General features: G+C 37.5%; 4 protein-coding genes and 1 non-coding gene across 6 annotated transcripts; 4 read left to right on the forward strand and 1 right to left on the reverse strand.

Annotated features, from left to right (window-relative positions):
- The first annotated feature begins 1,759 nt into the window (after positions 1–1,759).
- On the forward strand, positions 1,760–3,650 carry LOC104745011 (uncharacterized). The gene has a single exon (XM_010466165.3). It carries the CDS (start codon positions 2,273–2,275, stop codon positions 3,248–3,250), a length of 978 nt encoding a protein of 325 aa, XP_010464467.1. The 5' UTR covers positions 1,760–2,272; the 3' UTR covers positions 3,251–3,650.
- A 1,552-nt stretch (positions 3,651–5,202) lies between these two features.
- LOC104745012 (NADH dehydrogenase [ubiquinone] 1 alpha subcomplex subunit 1) lies at positions 5,203–6,517 on the reverse strand. Its single transcript, XM_010466166.3, has 3 exons — positions 6,332–6,517; positions 6,074–6,194; positions 5,203–5,470 (listed from the first exon to the last, which is right to left on the reverse strand). Exons 1-2 carry the CDS (start codon positions 6,437–6,439, stop codon positions 6,105–6,107), a joined length of 198 nt encoding a protein of 65 aa, XP_010464468.1. The 5' UTR covers positions 6,440–6,517; the 3' UTR covers positions 5,203–5,470; positions 6,074–6,104.
- A 705-nt stretch (positions 6,518–7,222) lies between these two features.
- Positions 7,223–12,053, forward strand: LOC104745014 (KH domain-containing protein At3g08620). 2 transcript variants are annotated; one of them, XM_087487999.1, is made up of 8 exons: positions 7,282–7,883; positions 7,978–8,066; positions 8,617–8,768; positions 9,289–9,405; positions 9,485–9,601; positions 9,689–9,832; positions 9,954–10,131; positions 10,731–12,053. In XM_087487999.1, the coding sequence occupies exons 1-7, from the start codon at positions 7,804–7,806 to the stop codon at positions 10,098–10,100; spliced, it is 846 nt and encodes a 281-aa protein (XP_087344125.1). In that variant the 5' UTR covers positions 7,282–7,803; the 3' UTR covers positions 10,101–10,131; positions 10,731–12,053. The 2 variants fall into 2 exon arrangements, with proteins under 2 accessions (XP_010464471.1, XP_087344125.1); XM_010466169.3 differs by having other exon boundaries at positions 7,223–7,883; positions 9,954–12,053.
- LOC104745013 (protein RETICULATA-RELATED 2, chloroplastic) lies at positions 10,797–12,053 on the forward strand. Its single transcript, XM_019237247.2, has one exon. The coding sequence runs from the start codon at positions 10,797–10,799 to the stop codon at positions 11,805–11,807; it is 1,011 nt and encodes a 336-aa protein (XP_019092792.1). The 3' UTR covers positions 11,808–12,053.
- A 603-nt stretch (positions 12,054–12,656) lies between these two features.
- Positions 12,657–14,259, forward strand: LOC104745015 (protein RETICULATA-RELATED 3, chloroplastic). The gene has a single exon (XR_015581998.1). It is a non-coding gene; the product is annotated as a protein RETICULATA-RELATED 3, chloroplastic (transcript).
- The last annotated feature ends 133 nt before the right edge of the window (positions 14,260–14,392 follow it).

The raw sequence follows: 14,392 nt of genomic DNA on the forward strand, positions 1-14,392 counted from the left end.
ATTAAATTTAAATTCACATATGTTGGTTTTAACAAAACAATCAACTTTATTTGAGAATTAGATGTTCCTATTCATTTTTAAACGATCAATGTGTAACATATAAGCATTTTGTCTTGCAATCACAAGTTTCATTTCCATTGCTTAACTCCATGGTTAAACTATATAATATATGTTGTCCTATTTGTAGGAATACCAACATACTTATTTTAATTATTTAAAAGAGCAGATGATTAATCGAAATAAACATTTCTCCAAATTTTATAATTCAATCAGTCAGTGTACTTATTACTTTGAAAAACTTTTACATTGAAGTTCATAAAATCATATAAGAAAACTAAAATACTATGTCACTTCAAATTTGGAAGAAAACACTTGGTATTCCTTTTTAAAAAAGTTAAGACACATATAAAAATTTATTAATATTTAACTCACTTTAAAGACATTAAAGGTCATTTAACTCAAAAATAACTTCTATCCAATAATTTCATACATTCCTCCCACAAATAAAAATATATATATAAATATATGTTCAAGATTGTATTTAAATATTATATAATTTTTTAGTTAGCTAAATTTATAGTCACATATATACAATATATATATACATAAGAATTTATATCACTTATTAACACCATAATTCGACCTATTATTTGCTTAACTCAAAATTAGTTTCAAAGCCAACTAAAGAAAAACAGAAACGGTCTTATTGATATTAGACCAAAACATGGGCATACAAACATAATCACTTACACGGAAGATAATTATTTTTAAAAAAATAACTTATTATTGCAACATCAACGTATGAAGTGTTTACATAAGCAGTTAATTAGAAAATCTATAATACAATAAATGTATTAGAAACAATATCAGTCAATGATAAGATTGGATCCTCAAAAACAAGAAACAACATCTTCATAATTCATAAAAAATAAACGCCACAATTATACACATCTAAACGAAATGGTATAAATATATAGTGTATAAATAAAAGTGACGGCAAAGCCCGTATATGCCTAATTAAAATGAAATAATACAAAAGAGAAAACGAAAAAGACAAAAAAAAACAAGAAAGTGCCAATTACACCATAACCCACGCGTTGCATGCGGAAGCATCTAGTATATTTATATAAAATAGAATTATAAAACCAACCAAAGTTTTCAAGCTTAAAAAGTTAATATCTAGATATTAAAGAAAACTTTCACATTCATTTTAGATCATTGACATATATATTATTGTTTACTTTTTTTTTTGTTTTTAGCAAACTAGAAAAACTTAACATTTATTTTAGATATTTTATATAAATTAGTTACAAAAAGAAAATATTTACATATTAATATATATCTATATTATATTATATGCATATATATATTATTTTTGTATTTTTCAATCAACCCATTGGTAATCTATAATCTTAATGGGTTTACCCCGATAAACCCACGAATCCGTTGGACGAACCCATCAAAACCCATTCATTTATATGGATATAAAAACTTAACTCATACCCGTTTAAATAATAGACAAACAGTTCCCATCGATTTCTACCCATTTTGACACCCCTAATTTAAAACCCAACAGCTACCCCTAAGATGATGCCGTGTTTTTTTTCAATAGTCTGATTAGTCTCAATGTGTCGGCTCAATGCGGTAGTGGGCTAGAAAACAATTTGGAATGGGCCAGAGGCAAAAAGTTGAGTCCATATATAAATGGGCCTAGGATAAAGAAAGATTAAAAAAAAAAGAATAGAAGAATGAATGATACAGTGAGTAAATGTATAAAAGAGATACAATACAGGAAGGGGGGGGTAGACGGACAACTGTTACGGCGAAATTGAATGCCGCAATGTAACAATATGATTGGTCGAAAAAGAAAAAGTAAAAAATTAAGTTTTCCTTTTTTATAATTTGTGGGGGAAAAAAAAAAAAAAAGGAGAAAAACCAGAAGGAACAGGCTGTATAGTATAATTTTTTGTGAACAAATGGGACTGACGACAACACTCTTCTCTCTTCTCCCTTTTGTCCTTTTGGCTAATCTCTCTCTCTTTCTCTCTCTTTACCACCGGCGACCATTAACTCTCTCTCTCCTCCGCCATTGTTTAACAAACCCTCGATTTGTTCTTCTTCTTCTTTACTCCAATTCCGGTTTTGCCCCTTTATTGGAACTCTTCTTCTTCTTCTTCACACAAAAACACTCAAAGAGACGTGACGGCGACTCTTTTATTACTGAGTCTCACAGCTTTTTTGACTCGCCTCCCCCAGAGGCGAAGAAACAACAATGGGGTTTCTTCTCTGTTGTCTCCAGGTGCTGCTTCTGTTTCTCTCTCTTTCCTCGATTCATCATCTACAAGCTCAATCTCCTCCACCACAACCCAATGCGTCTTCTTCTTCGTCTCTTGATGCTCTTCTCCAAGATTACTCTTTTAGAGCCTTTGTTCGTCCTCGTACCGGCATTCTCTACGAAGGTACTGTTCCTTCCAATTTGACTGGGATCAAACTCGCTGCCATTAGACTCAGAAGCGGAAGCTTTAGAAAACGTGGAGTCACTCCTTTTAAAGAGTTCTCTATCCCTACAGGAGTTATCGTCAAGCCGTATGTGACAAGGCTTGTCCTTGTTTATCAAAACCTAGCTAATTTCTCTCACTTGTATTACCCTTTGTCTGGTTATGATTATGTCGCACCTGTGTTGGGTCTTCTCGCTTACGATGCCAAGAATCTCTCTGCTACTAATTTGCCAGAGCTTGATTTGAAAGTCTCTAATGATCCCATCAGAATCGATTTCTCTGATCTGGAACGAATCCCACAAGGGTCTAGTGCTAAGTGTGTTAGATTTGATTCACAAGGTGTTGCGAGTTTTAGTGACTCGATTCAGCCTGGTAACACATGCGAGACTGAGCATCAGGGACATTTCTCTGTTGTGGTTAAATCTGTTGCATCTGCTCCGAGTCCAGCTCCTCCAGGGGATGAGGATAGGAAGAAAGAGAAGGAGAAGAAGAAGAAGAAGAAGAGCTCTGATTCCAATTCAAAGACTTGGATCATCGTTGGGTCGGTGGTTGGTGGATTGTTACTGTTGGGGCTTTTGCTGTTTTTGGTATTGAGATGTCGAAATTACAAGAAGCAAGAGAAAATGAGAGAGATGGAGAGAGCTGGAGAGACAGGGGAAGCTCTGAGGATGACTCAGGTCGGTGAAACTAGAGCACCTACTGCTACTACTACTCGTACACAACCCATGCTTGAAACGGAATACGCAGCTTAGATAATCTTTGTGTACATCTTCATCATCCACATCTTCTTGAATCTTGATCATCTTGTCTTTTTTTTCTTCTTCAATTATTCTTCTTTTGGTAAAGTGTTTTCTCTTTTCTGATTATTTTTTTCTTTGTGGTTAGCAAGTTGATACTTCCACATTCATCTTGTTTCTCTACTGGTGATAAGGAAATAAGTAATATTGTTTTCTTTTTTTTGTGCTCTCAAAACTTTGGTGGTCTCTCTCTTCATGGGAATGAAAAGTGTTGGGATTGCTTCTGGAGTGCACTCACTTTGTTTTCTTCTAACTACTTTTGCTGTAAAGCTTTGATCTTTTATTTTGTAATAATGTCAACATCTTTTGTCTGACAAGCAGACAGTTGAGAAGAAGATGATTTTTATCTCAGCCATACTCAACTCTGTTACTTTGAGCGTAGCATTCTTTATAGAAGAAACTAGTTTGTTCTTAAGATTCAAGTGTTTGTTACTCTAGTTGTAACTTTTGTTGTAGTTATATGCTTCATGCAATTTGTTGACCCGAACTATGTCTTATATTAGAAAAGCACCATTGAAAGAATATATTTTTTGGAACCATGGAGGATGGATTGCGTTTGTTCTGTCTCTTCTTTAGAAGATGGCTTGCAGTGTATACTACTACAGAAGCTGCTTTATATTACAACGTTTATGTTTACATCCAAATTGTCTCCTTTGCGTACTTTCTATGAAAAGTAAGCACGTTCACATGGATTTTGCAATTTGGAAAAACACTGTTTCCCACTTCAGGTATGGAGTGAATGTGAATACATGACCAAGTTAGCCTGGCTTGGGACTTCTTATGGCGTCTTGCTCATATCAAGAAAAATACTATGACAACAATGTAAATGGCTAATTTAAACATTGCAGTATCTTCTCTGACTTTCGCAGATAACCAGGAGATGTTTCTTGTCCCATCATTTCATGAGCTAAAAGGTCTGTATTTCCAAATGAAGATGATACTGTTATATAAATGCTCTATTAATTGTGTTTTGTGTACTTAGCCAATAATTGCCAGTTTTTGTGCCAAAAGCAAACTATAGTTGTAGAATATTCGACTCTTTTTTCCTCTTTTTTTGTTATCTGTTCTGTTCTATGAAAAAGCTAAAGAATTCTACTCATCAAAGTCAGGTTTCAACGGTAAAAAAAAAAAAACAAGCTTCCTTTTCACTAAAGAGTAAAGAGAGCATTCCTCTCAGGATTGGTTTTTCATACTCAGGTGTGGTTAACCGAATCATAAAGATCTAATGGATGGTGTTTCATTAAAATAATAATAACCTCAAAGATTTAATGGATGGTATATAAAAGAACAGAGAAAATGATTTGATTTTATAAGTTACTATAATAATGAAGATCTTGTTTGTGAACACATGAAAAAAAAAAAAGTAAAGAAAAGAAGAACAACTATCTCTCTCTCTCTCTCTCTCTCTATCTCTGCGCCTGAGGAGCTGTAATTTGGCAGAAGCTTGTGTCGTTTTAAGGAGAAATTAGAAGTGAATCTATGTAAGTCATGTTGGTTGGTAAGATCGATTTTGGTGACATTAAAGAAAAATTCCTTTGAACAAACTAAAACTAATAAAAAAAGAAAGGGTTTAGGGACCATTTTCAAGTAAGAAAATTAAGAGACGAGCCCACTTGAAAGGGACATAACGAAGGGACCCCATGTGAATTTGCAAGCAGAGACAGAGGCTTTGACCGTTCTCATTCACCATCTATCCTCCATTATTAGCCAAAGTCTTAAACCATGTGATTCATCATCACCAAGGCTTCGTTGGACTCTCATGTATCTTACACAGTCTCCCCTCTTTCGTCTAATGCTTATCTAACAACACACCCTGTCCTACTTTCGTTCTTACCCAGCAACAAATCCAACACCTGAAGATGATAATAATCCTTCTGAAAGTATAGCTATGCATGGGATGAGCCATCTTTCCAGAGATATTCATTTATTCACTCACAAAGCAAGAGAGTAGTACAGTACAGTGTATCATGCAACTCAAAAGCATACAAAACATCACAACAAATAGAGAAATGTTAATAATAAACCCCAAATGTCATTACGGTCTGATTTCTGAAAACTTTAATATGTCCAAGGAAAATCAAATGGGAATGAAAGTCTTAGATCCCCGCAGCTTCTTCTTCTTCATCGTCTGAAATGCACTTTATTTGTCAGCCCCCAAGTGTTCATCTTAACCACCTATATCACATCAACATGTTACTCTCAGAGTTTAACATCGCAAGCCAGAGGAAGAAAAAGAAAGCAGTGGGAGGGTTTCGTATGCATAGAAGACAGAACATCACTGCCCTAGAGCTTCACATGACAGAGAAATAAGAACCATAACCAGGATCTCAATCATTCCTAGACATTACGAACCACTATCCAGAAGCTTCAAGTTGCAAAAAAACTTAGCAAAAGTGCCTAGGATAATCTAATCTAGAACCCAATTCGTTTCCCTTAAAGGACTTCTACACAGAATAGCAATCAAACCAGTACACACTAATCCTTCAAATTGACAAAGAACTCAGCAATGGCACATCTGCTTATTGCTTTCTTATAACTGATACAGAAGCTAAATCCACAAGGTCTCTTACTAAAGTATATCCCATTTTCGAAATCCCAAAAAGAAAACACAGAGCTTTTCCAGTAAAGACACATAAAGCTAACCTAAGGATACCAACATACGTGTTCTAACAAAATTTGTATTGGCTTTCCTAAGTAAACAAATCCAAGAGGACTAAACGAAGAAAGAAACTCAGAGAAAGCAGATCGAATAACCTAAGTAGAGAAGGAACACAATACCTGAGGGACACAAAAGAGATATCAAAGCTGATCATGAGGAAGGAACTGTAGCTTTCTCGACGACCTTCTTGTCGCGTCTTTCCATAGCTACATCCCATTCATCGTGGCCGATGTGCTTCGGCTGCTCAATCCCAAAATTCAAAAATCAAATCATCAATTCAAATGCTCACTAAACTTAATCAGATCAAATCGAGCAAACCCTAGGAGAGAGAGAGAGAGAGACGCAATGTAAGAAAAAAGGGGGAAAAAATCTCATACACGGCCATGGTAAGCTTTGTGGATGTAGTACTGGGAATTTCCAGCGATGCATAGCATTCCACCGATGATTCCGAGAGGCAACAACGCTTCCATCCATACCAACGACATCTTCTTCGTCTTCTCTTCTTCCTTCCCTTTTTCGATAGTGGTTTTCTTCTCTGTGTTTAAGATCCAAAGTTAAATGATTTGAGAGATGAGACCTCTACTGACTGACTCAATTGAGAAAACTTAATGGGCTTTTTGGGCTTTTCTTTAATAAAAACGTAAATCTTGAAGCCCAATACATCCCAATAAAAACGTTTTTTTTTCTTTTGATTGTCTCTCAGTGGTAAGTGGTAACAACTCGATAACCCACAGTACTTGGTAAGTAGCATGACTCCAAAGTTGGTACTTGGTAGTACAAGACTACAAGTAAATGCTTGGGTTTTACTTCTACAGTTTTCCCTGGTAACAACAGTTTAACCCCAACAAGCTCAAGGTGGCTAATGAAGGCACTCACTAAGGTATACTCTTGCAAGCAATGTTTTTATATAGAAGATCTTAAAGACCATTGATTTAAATGCGACTATATCAAACAACATATGAAAACATGTAAAACTAAGCTCGCAAAGTACAAATTGGGTATTTAAGACACAAGATACACACAAAAAAATATATATAGAGAATCTCTGAGTCGTTTTATCTGTCAGATACGTTATAGATTAGAATCTCTGCTTATTTATGTATATTTATTATTTGCTCGACACGTTTTGTAGAGCGTTAAAGTCATATTCTGTATGAAGAATGTAACGCCACGGATAGACCGGAAATTGTGGCCATAAAAGCCGCGAAAAGAAAAGTAGGGTTGTGGTTGTAAAAAACGTGACTCTAGAGTTAGATTCGAGACGAAGTAACTAAAAAGATATTAAAATGGTTAAATATAGTAGTCTAATAACCTATGCAATTATTTTGTTTGTAAGCAAGAAATTGAAGGATAATTTTTTCTTTTAACTAGTTTTGCAAGAACAAAAAAAAAATGTGGATGTTGGCTTTACAATATTATGGGTGTTTTGAGTTATTTAGAGAAAATTCAACTAAATGTATTTGCACTGATAAGAGATGAATGATAGCAAACCAAATAAAGATTGAATGATAATGATGGTTAAAGATAAGTATTAACAAAAGATGTTTGACAAAATCCGACGCTCTTCTTCGGTAAGTTTCTCTTTTGTTTTGTTTTTGTTCTTTTGTGTTTCAAACTTTTTTCTTCTTCTTTTATTTATTTACACACACACACACAAATTAAACCCTCCTTTAATCGAATGCTCCTGTGACGACTCTGTTTACTTCTTCCTTCTCTTCCTCGGCAACAACAACCAACACCCTTCTTCTCCTCCTCACTCTATCCCGCAAAATCTCTCTTCTTCTTCTTCTTCTTCCTCTTCTTCGTCTTTTTAATCTCTAATAGCCGCAAAACACACAAGCCACCAAGCATGTCTGGTCTGTATAATTACAACTTCTCACCTTCTAGAGCCGCTTCTCCCCTGATTAGAACTACCTCCGATGTGGACAGGTGTTTCTCTTTCGACTTCTCCTCCCTCTCTCTTATATTGCTTCTTTGGTCAAATCTCTTATCTCTTTTTCCTTTTTTTGCTTGTCTTCTGTAGTCAATACTTATCCCAATTGTTAGCAGAGCATCAAAAGCTTGGACCTTTCATGCAAGTCTTACCCATATGTAGCCGACTCTTAAATCAAGGTCTCACTCATTCTCATTTCTTCCTTCTTAGATCTACAATTTGTTTTTTATTGAAGTTGATGTTTGCTGTATATTTATCATGATTATGCAGCATTTCTCTCTTTGATGACTTGTCCTAATACTCTCAGTATGAATCACATAATTGGATCTTTGCTCATATTTAAAAAAATCACAGTACTTTAATCAGCTGTAGATAGTTCATGCTCCTGATGCTTACTAGTGTATTATCTCTGTTAAAAATGGTGTCTTCTCAGTGGTCAGATAATGAAGATAGGCATTATTGGTGTTTTATGTGGCTTTGCTTTGATAGCTTAGTTGTTTTGGTCGTAAAGCTTCCAGCTTTGTTAACTATATTCAAATGTAAAGTAAAATTTTGAGATGATCAAATTGAGGAACCATGACTACATATTTAGTTATTTACAGTCCCAGTGGGTGATATGATCTCTGTTTAATTTTGTAAATCCTGAAGTAGATGTTGTTTTGTCTTTCTCACTCGTTATTGATTGGTATCATGACATTCTCTTATTTTCTTTCTCTTTTGGTTATGCAGAAATTTTCCGTGTCTCCGGAGTGATGCCCAACCAAGGGTTTACCGATTTTGATAGGTTGAGGCATCGAAGTCCTAGTCCAATGGCTTCACCAAGTCTTATGTCTAATCTTCCCGGTGCTGGATTAAGTGGTTGGAATGGTCTTCCACCAGAGGTAGCCATTTTTCTTCTTAATATTTCTTACAAACTGTGTTTTGTCAGAGGTTCTCTTTATCTGTTTGTTTAAGAAGCGTCCTTTTCATCCTCTATTATCTTAAGAGAACATAGAAAGTTTCTTGACTGAGGGTTGTGGTTGAAACCCACTTGCACATGAAATATGTAGGGATGGCTCATGTATTCTTTTGTTGGAGGAGCCTTAATATTCCTACTGCAAGGAATATAAGGTATGAGTTTAGCACTCCATCTCCTTGTTTGAATATGTGATGCCATCTGTAGCCTATAGTCATTACACGTTCAAGAGTTAAAAGTTTGTGTCTTTATGCCTGAAAAATAATGGTGTAGTCTTGACTGTCTAGCTATTAGAAAAACCCTCTGTAGCTCCAAGTAGAACCTTTTTCTTCTTCTTGTAGAGACCCTGTGAACCCTTAAACTAGACTGGGTTGGTAAACCAGGTTCCAGTTCCAGTCACTCATTTCAGAACTATTCTAAAAATGTAAGATTTTTATTTCTTGTAGAGAATAGGTGGTCCTCATGGAATGGCAATGGAGTGGCAAGGTGCGCCTGCTAGCCCAAGTTCATACATAGTGAAGCGTATCTTGCGTTTAGATCTTCCAGTTGATACCTATCCGAATGTAAGTTTCGCCAATTTCTTTTTTCTTTTGAGACAATGGAATTCAGGTGAATAAGCATTCTTTTGCTTTTGGTTGTTAGTTCAATTTTGTGGGAAGGCTTCTTGGTCCAAGAGGGAACTCGTTGAAGCGAGTAGAAGCAACTACTGGTTGCCGTGTGTTTATTAGAGGGAAAGGATCAATTAAGGATCCTGACAAGGTAAGGGGTGCCTACCATTTGTTCTGTTTCCCAACCATCTTTATCAAAGTTTTTGTTCATATTTTGCTTTTATATGTATATTGCTAGGAAGAGAAACTGAGAGGGAAGCCTGGCTATGAGCATCTCAATGAGCAGCTGCATATCCTCATTGAGGCTGATCTTCCTGTTGATATAGTGGAATTAAAGCTGCGGCAGGCCCAAGAGATTATCGAGGAGTTGGTCAAACCTGTGGTGCGTCTTTTTAACATACTTTCTCATTTTAGTTATGAAAGGCCAATTGCTTTGAAGTTTGGCAACAAGTTCATCAAACTATGACGTGACCACATAACATGAATTTGTATTCTTTTCGCAGGATGAGTCACAGGATTACATCAAGAGGCAGCAGTTGCGAGAGCTCGCGTTGCTAAACTCAAACTTGAGAGAAAATAGCCCAGGGCCAAGCGGTAGCATCTCTCCTTTCAATTCAAATGCAATGAAACGCCCCAAAACCGGGCGCTAAGACTTAGCCATTGAGAGATACTGATAAAAAGGTATTGTATATGTGTATAACTAGCCTAATGGTGTTGGTTGCGTCTGATCTTGGTTCTTCTGCACTGATTGCTAAAAAAGCACAATGCACCAAGAGAAAGTCTCATGTTTTCCTACTTAACCAGAGATTGATGCATTGTAACCATTAAGATAATTTGGATTTATTCATGTGTTGAAGTAATTGTATTCTTGATTCTGGAATGTTGATCTAATAATATATATTTGGGGATAGATATATGCCTACCAATTCAGTAGGAGAAACAAAATGTAATCTTCTGGTTAGCAAGTTGAGTAAAGAGGAGAGAGAGTACAAAACCAAACAACAGAAGAGATACATAAACTATGTTTTCTTCTGCAAAAAAGACATTAACCATGTTGTGTACTGATTTCTGAATCGGGCCATTGGGGTTGGTGAAGTAGTTGAATACATGACACGTGGTACTCCCATATAGGTTTAGGTTTCACTGTGAAAATTGCGCCTACTGATTTTTAATTGTTTGTTTCGTAAGAAAAGAAAAGGTTTTATTTTAAGAAAGTTAGGACGAGATTCCCAATTTTTTTCACTAGATTGTGACTCGTGATTCCTTCTAAATATCTTCAGATTTCAGATCTCAGATCTCTCAAGGTCATCACGAATCTTTCCTCCACTCCCGCGAGTACACAGGAGATGGCAGCTATGGTGGCAAAGCTTCGTTTATCAGCGAAACCGGATCAGAGTAGTGTACGATTGCCGAGAGTGATCAACCTCTCCCGCGATCCAACCACTAAAGTCTCGTTTCCACGAAATGGATCGGTTTCTTCACTTTACACCAATACCTCTTCTCCAAAATTAACATTTCCATGCGCCGGAGGTGGTGCTGGAAACATAGGTAATCACGGCGGTGGAACCGGAGGAGGAGGAGGAGGAGGTTATGGAGGTTTAGGGGGTGAAGGAGAAGAAGAAGGATCGTCTTCATGGGGACCAGTAGCGATGTTCTTACAAGGATGGAGATCACGAGTTGCAGCTGATTCTCAATTCCCTTTCAAGGTACTAATGGAGATGCTGGTTGGAGTTAGCGCCAATGTGCTTGGTGACATGGCTTCACGCCCTAACTTCGGATTGAACGAGCTAGACTTCGTCTTCTCCACACTCGTTGTAGGTTCGATTCTCAATTTCACACTCATGTACCTCTTAGCTCCCTCTGCAATATCTCATGGCTCCTCCAATTTACTTCCTGGAATCTTTAGAAGCTGTCCTTCGAGCCATATGTTTGAACAGGGTAGCTTCACTGTTATGAACCGTTTTGGGACTCTTGTGTACAAAGGAATGGTTTTTGCAACCGTGGGGTTAGCTGCAGGTCTTGTTGGAACTGCCATCTCTAATGGGTTGGTTAAGCTAAGGAAGAAAATGGACCCGAGCTTCGAAACGCCGAACAAGCCGCCTCCGACGCTGTTGAATTCTTTGACTTGGGCAACGCATATGGGAGTGAGCGCCAATGTGAGGTACCAAACGTTGAATGGTGCTGAGTTCTTGCTGGAAAAGTCGTTGCCGCCATTGGTGTTTAAGACAGGTGTCATAGCTTTGAGGGTTGTGAACAATGTTTTGGGAGGAATGTCGTTTGTTGTGTTGGCGAGGATGACTGGATCACAGTCCGTGGAAGAGAAGATAGAGATGTCAGAGAAGGAGAAGGATGATTGAAATCTCTTTATAGAGTTTCTTTTTTTGTTGCTATGTTGTTACTGTTGTTGATAGGTATAAGGCACAAGATGCATCTTCTTGAGTTGAAACCTTTTTACACGTACGTTCTTACAAAAGCAAAAGACATTTGTTTTGCTCTGTGTGTGTCTAATACTTGTATGCGATTGGTAGGGTCAACTTTGCTGTTTTCTGTATCAACATTATAACCGAGAAATAAATTTCGAAAACAAGTTATAAATCAGAAAAGACACTATCTGAATTCCAAAGAACAGGTAGTAGTCGAACATAGGAATTAAAGCAAAGAAGAAACTTAAAAGCAGTGGAAGGAAGAAGTAATTAAGATGGTCTCATGAGTCAACATTTTATCAGAAGGATTGAACAGAGAGAGGTATTATATCGGAGACTGCTTATGGGTTGTTTTTTTTTAGCTTCAGCAAAGTGGAAATGTCTACTAGTGGGTTCAAACTTTATGTTCACCTATGCTTTTAGGATGAGTGATGATGAGTCATTACACCAAGACGCAGTGAGAGCTCACTTTGCTGAAGTCCACCAGTATGGGGCCAAGCGGTAGTGTCTCCCCTTTTAATTCTAATGCAATGGGATCCCAGAAAACAGGACGCTAAACAGAGCATTAGATACCGAGACAAAAGTTTGTTTGTTTGTATGTCGGTAGAGGAAAACGTTAAAGACGAAAGAATGAAAGAAAGTGAAAATAGCGCTAGGATATGGTTGATGCATTGTAAACCATTCAGTTACATTCTTTGGATTTATTCATCTTGTGCTATTAATATTGGCGAAAAAAGTTGAATCATTCATCTAATTAAAAAACATTGAAAGTTCAATGCTAATACTTTTCAAAAGATTAGTGAATCATACATAGTACTATAAAAGAAAAAAATCAACAATGGTGGTGGTCAGCTAAAATTAGTTTTAAGTTGGTGAAGTAGTTGAGTGATGCGGCCACGTGGGAGCTCGGAAACAGCTTTAGTTTCGCACGTGTGAAATGGGCCGATTGATTTTGATTGTTTGTAAAAAAAAAAAAAAACTAGGGTTTTAAAGCGTAGATGATCAGGTTACACTCGATTTCACCAAAGCCAACAAAAACACAAACACTTGAGTAAGCCATTTTCGAATTCTCGGAGAGGATCACAGATCTTTTCGTCCATTCTCGATAAAGATGGCGGCTATGGCAGCGAAGCTTCATATATCAGCGAAATCGGATCAGAGCAGTGTTCGATTGCCTAGAGTGATCAACCTCTCACGCGATCTGACGACTAGAGTCTCGTTTCCAAGACAAGGATCGGTTTGTTCACTCCACACTAATTTCTCATCTCCAAAACTCGCGGTTCCATGCGCCGGAGGCGGTGATGGTGGAGGAAGCATCGGTAATCACGGCGGCGGAAGCGGCGGAGGAGGAGATGGTTACGGAGGTGGTTCAGGCGGTGAAGCTGGAGAAGAATCGTCTCCATGGGGACCAATTGGGATGTTCTTACAAGGATGGAGATCACGAGTTGCAGCTGATCCTCAATTCCCTTTTAAGGTACTAATGGAAGAGATCGTAGGACTTAGCGCTTGTGTTCTCGGTGACATGGCTTCACGACCTAACTTTGGATTGAACGAGCTCGATTTCGTTTTCTCCACTCTCGTTGTAGGTTCGATTCTCAATTTCGTACTCATGTATCTGTTAGCTCCTACTGCAACTACCCTTGGCGCTTCACAGACTTTGCCTGGAATCTTTAGAAACTGTCCATCTAGTCATATGTTTGAACAGGGTAGTTTCACTCTTATGAACCGTTGTGGGACTCTTGTGTACAAAGGAATGGTTTTTGCTACTGTGGGATTAGCTGCAGGTCTTGTTGGAACAGCTATCTCTAATGGTTTGATCTTGCTGAGGAAGAAGATGGACCCTGGTTTCGAAACGCCGAACAAACCGCCGCCTACTGTGTTGAATTCTTTGACTTGGGCAACGCATATGGGGGTGAGTGCCAATGTGAGGTACCAGACGTTGAATGGGATTGAGTTCTTGCTGGCTAAGGTGTTGCCGCCATTGGTGTTTAAAACCGGTGTAGTGGTTTTAAGGTGTGCGAACAATGTTGCTGGAGGTATGTCGTTTGTTATATTGGCGAGGATGACGGGTTCACAGTCTGTGGAGGAGAAGGTAGAGATGTCAGAGATTTCAGAGAAAGAGAAGGATGATTGAATCTCTCATCTTAGTCTTTTTGAGGTTTTAGTTCCTCTTGTGTTTTCCGTCCGTTCATAGGTATCTCTGAGTTTGAAACCATTTTCCGCAATACGACTTTAGTTCTGGTTTGTGTTGGAATAAATAAGATGAACTTCTTTAGGTCCATCCTAATATTTGGATGTCATTGTTAGGCCAAGTTTGCTGTTTTCTTTATCTACTACCATGAATATAAAACTCAATAAGAGAATTGAATGATTTGTTTCTCGGACATTGTACTTCTTTTATGTAAGAGAAAGCTCTCTGCGTACTATTCTAGGAAAACTGGTAGAAGCAAATGACGTGGTGACGCTTGTTGTTGTTGGTAGACAAAAGTTGAGGTCAAAGTAAACACAAGGACTTGATC

Source organism: Camelina sativa, chromosome 15 (assembly GCF_030686135.1).
Source record: "Camelina sativa cultivar CO46 ecotype springtype chromosome 15, ASM3068613v1".
Taxonomy (NCBI): Eukaryota; Viridiplantae; Streptophyta; class Magnoliopsida; order Brassicales; family Brassicaceae; genus Camelina; species Camelina sativa.

Excerpts from the sequence above, each read along its gene's own strand:
- LOC104745013 (XM_019237247.2), top strand. The coding sequence starts at position 10,797 with ATGGCAGCTATGGTGGCAAAGCTTCGTTTATCAGCGAAACCGGATCAG.
- LOC104745012 (XM_010466166.3), bottom strand. The coding sequence starts at position 6,439 with ATGTCGTTGGTATGGATGGAAGCGTTGTTGCCTCTCGGAATCATCGGT. Across the intron at positions 6,195-6,331 it reads ACAAAGCTTACCATGGCCGT|CCGAAGCACATCGGCCACGA; the intron begins GTATGAGATTTT and ends GGGATTGAGCAG.
- LOC104745014 (XM_010466169.3), top strand. The coding sequence starts at position 7,804 with ATGTCTGGTCTGTATAATTACAACTTCTCACCTTCTAGAGCCGCTTCT. Across the intron at positions 8,067-8,616 it reads TAGCCGACTCTTAAATCAAG|AAATTTTCCGTGTCTCCGGA; the intron begins GTCTCACTCATT and ends TTGGTTATGCAG. Across the intron at positions 9,406-9,484 it reads CAGTTGATACCTATCCGAAT|TTCAATTTTGTGGGAAGGCT; the intron begins GTAAGTTTCGCC and ends TTTGGTTGTTAG.
- LOC104745011 (XM_010466165.3), top strand. The coding sequence starts at position 2,273 with ATGGGGTTTCTTCTCTGTTGTCTCCAGGTGCTGCTTCTGTTTCTCTCT.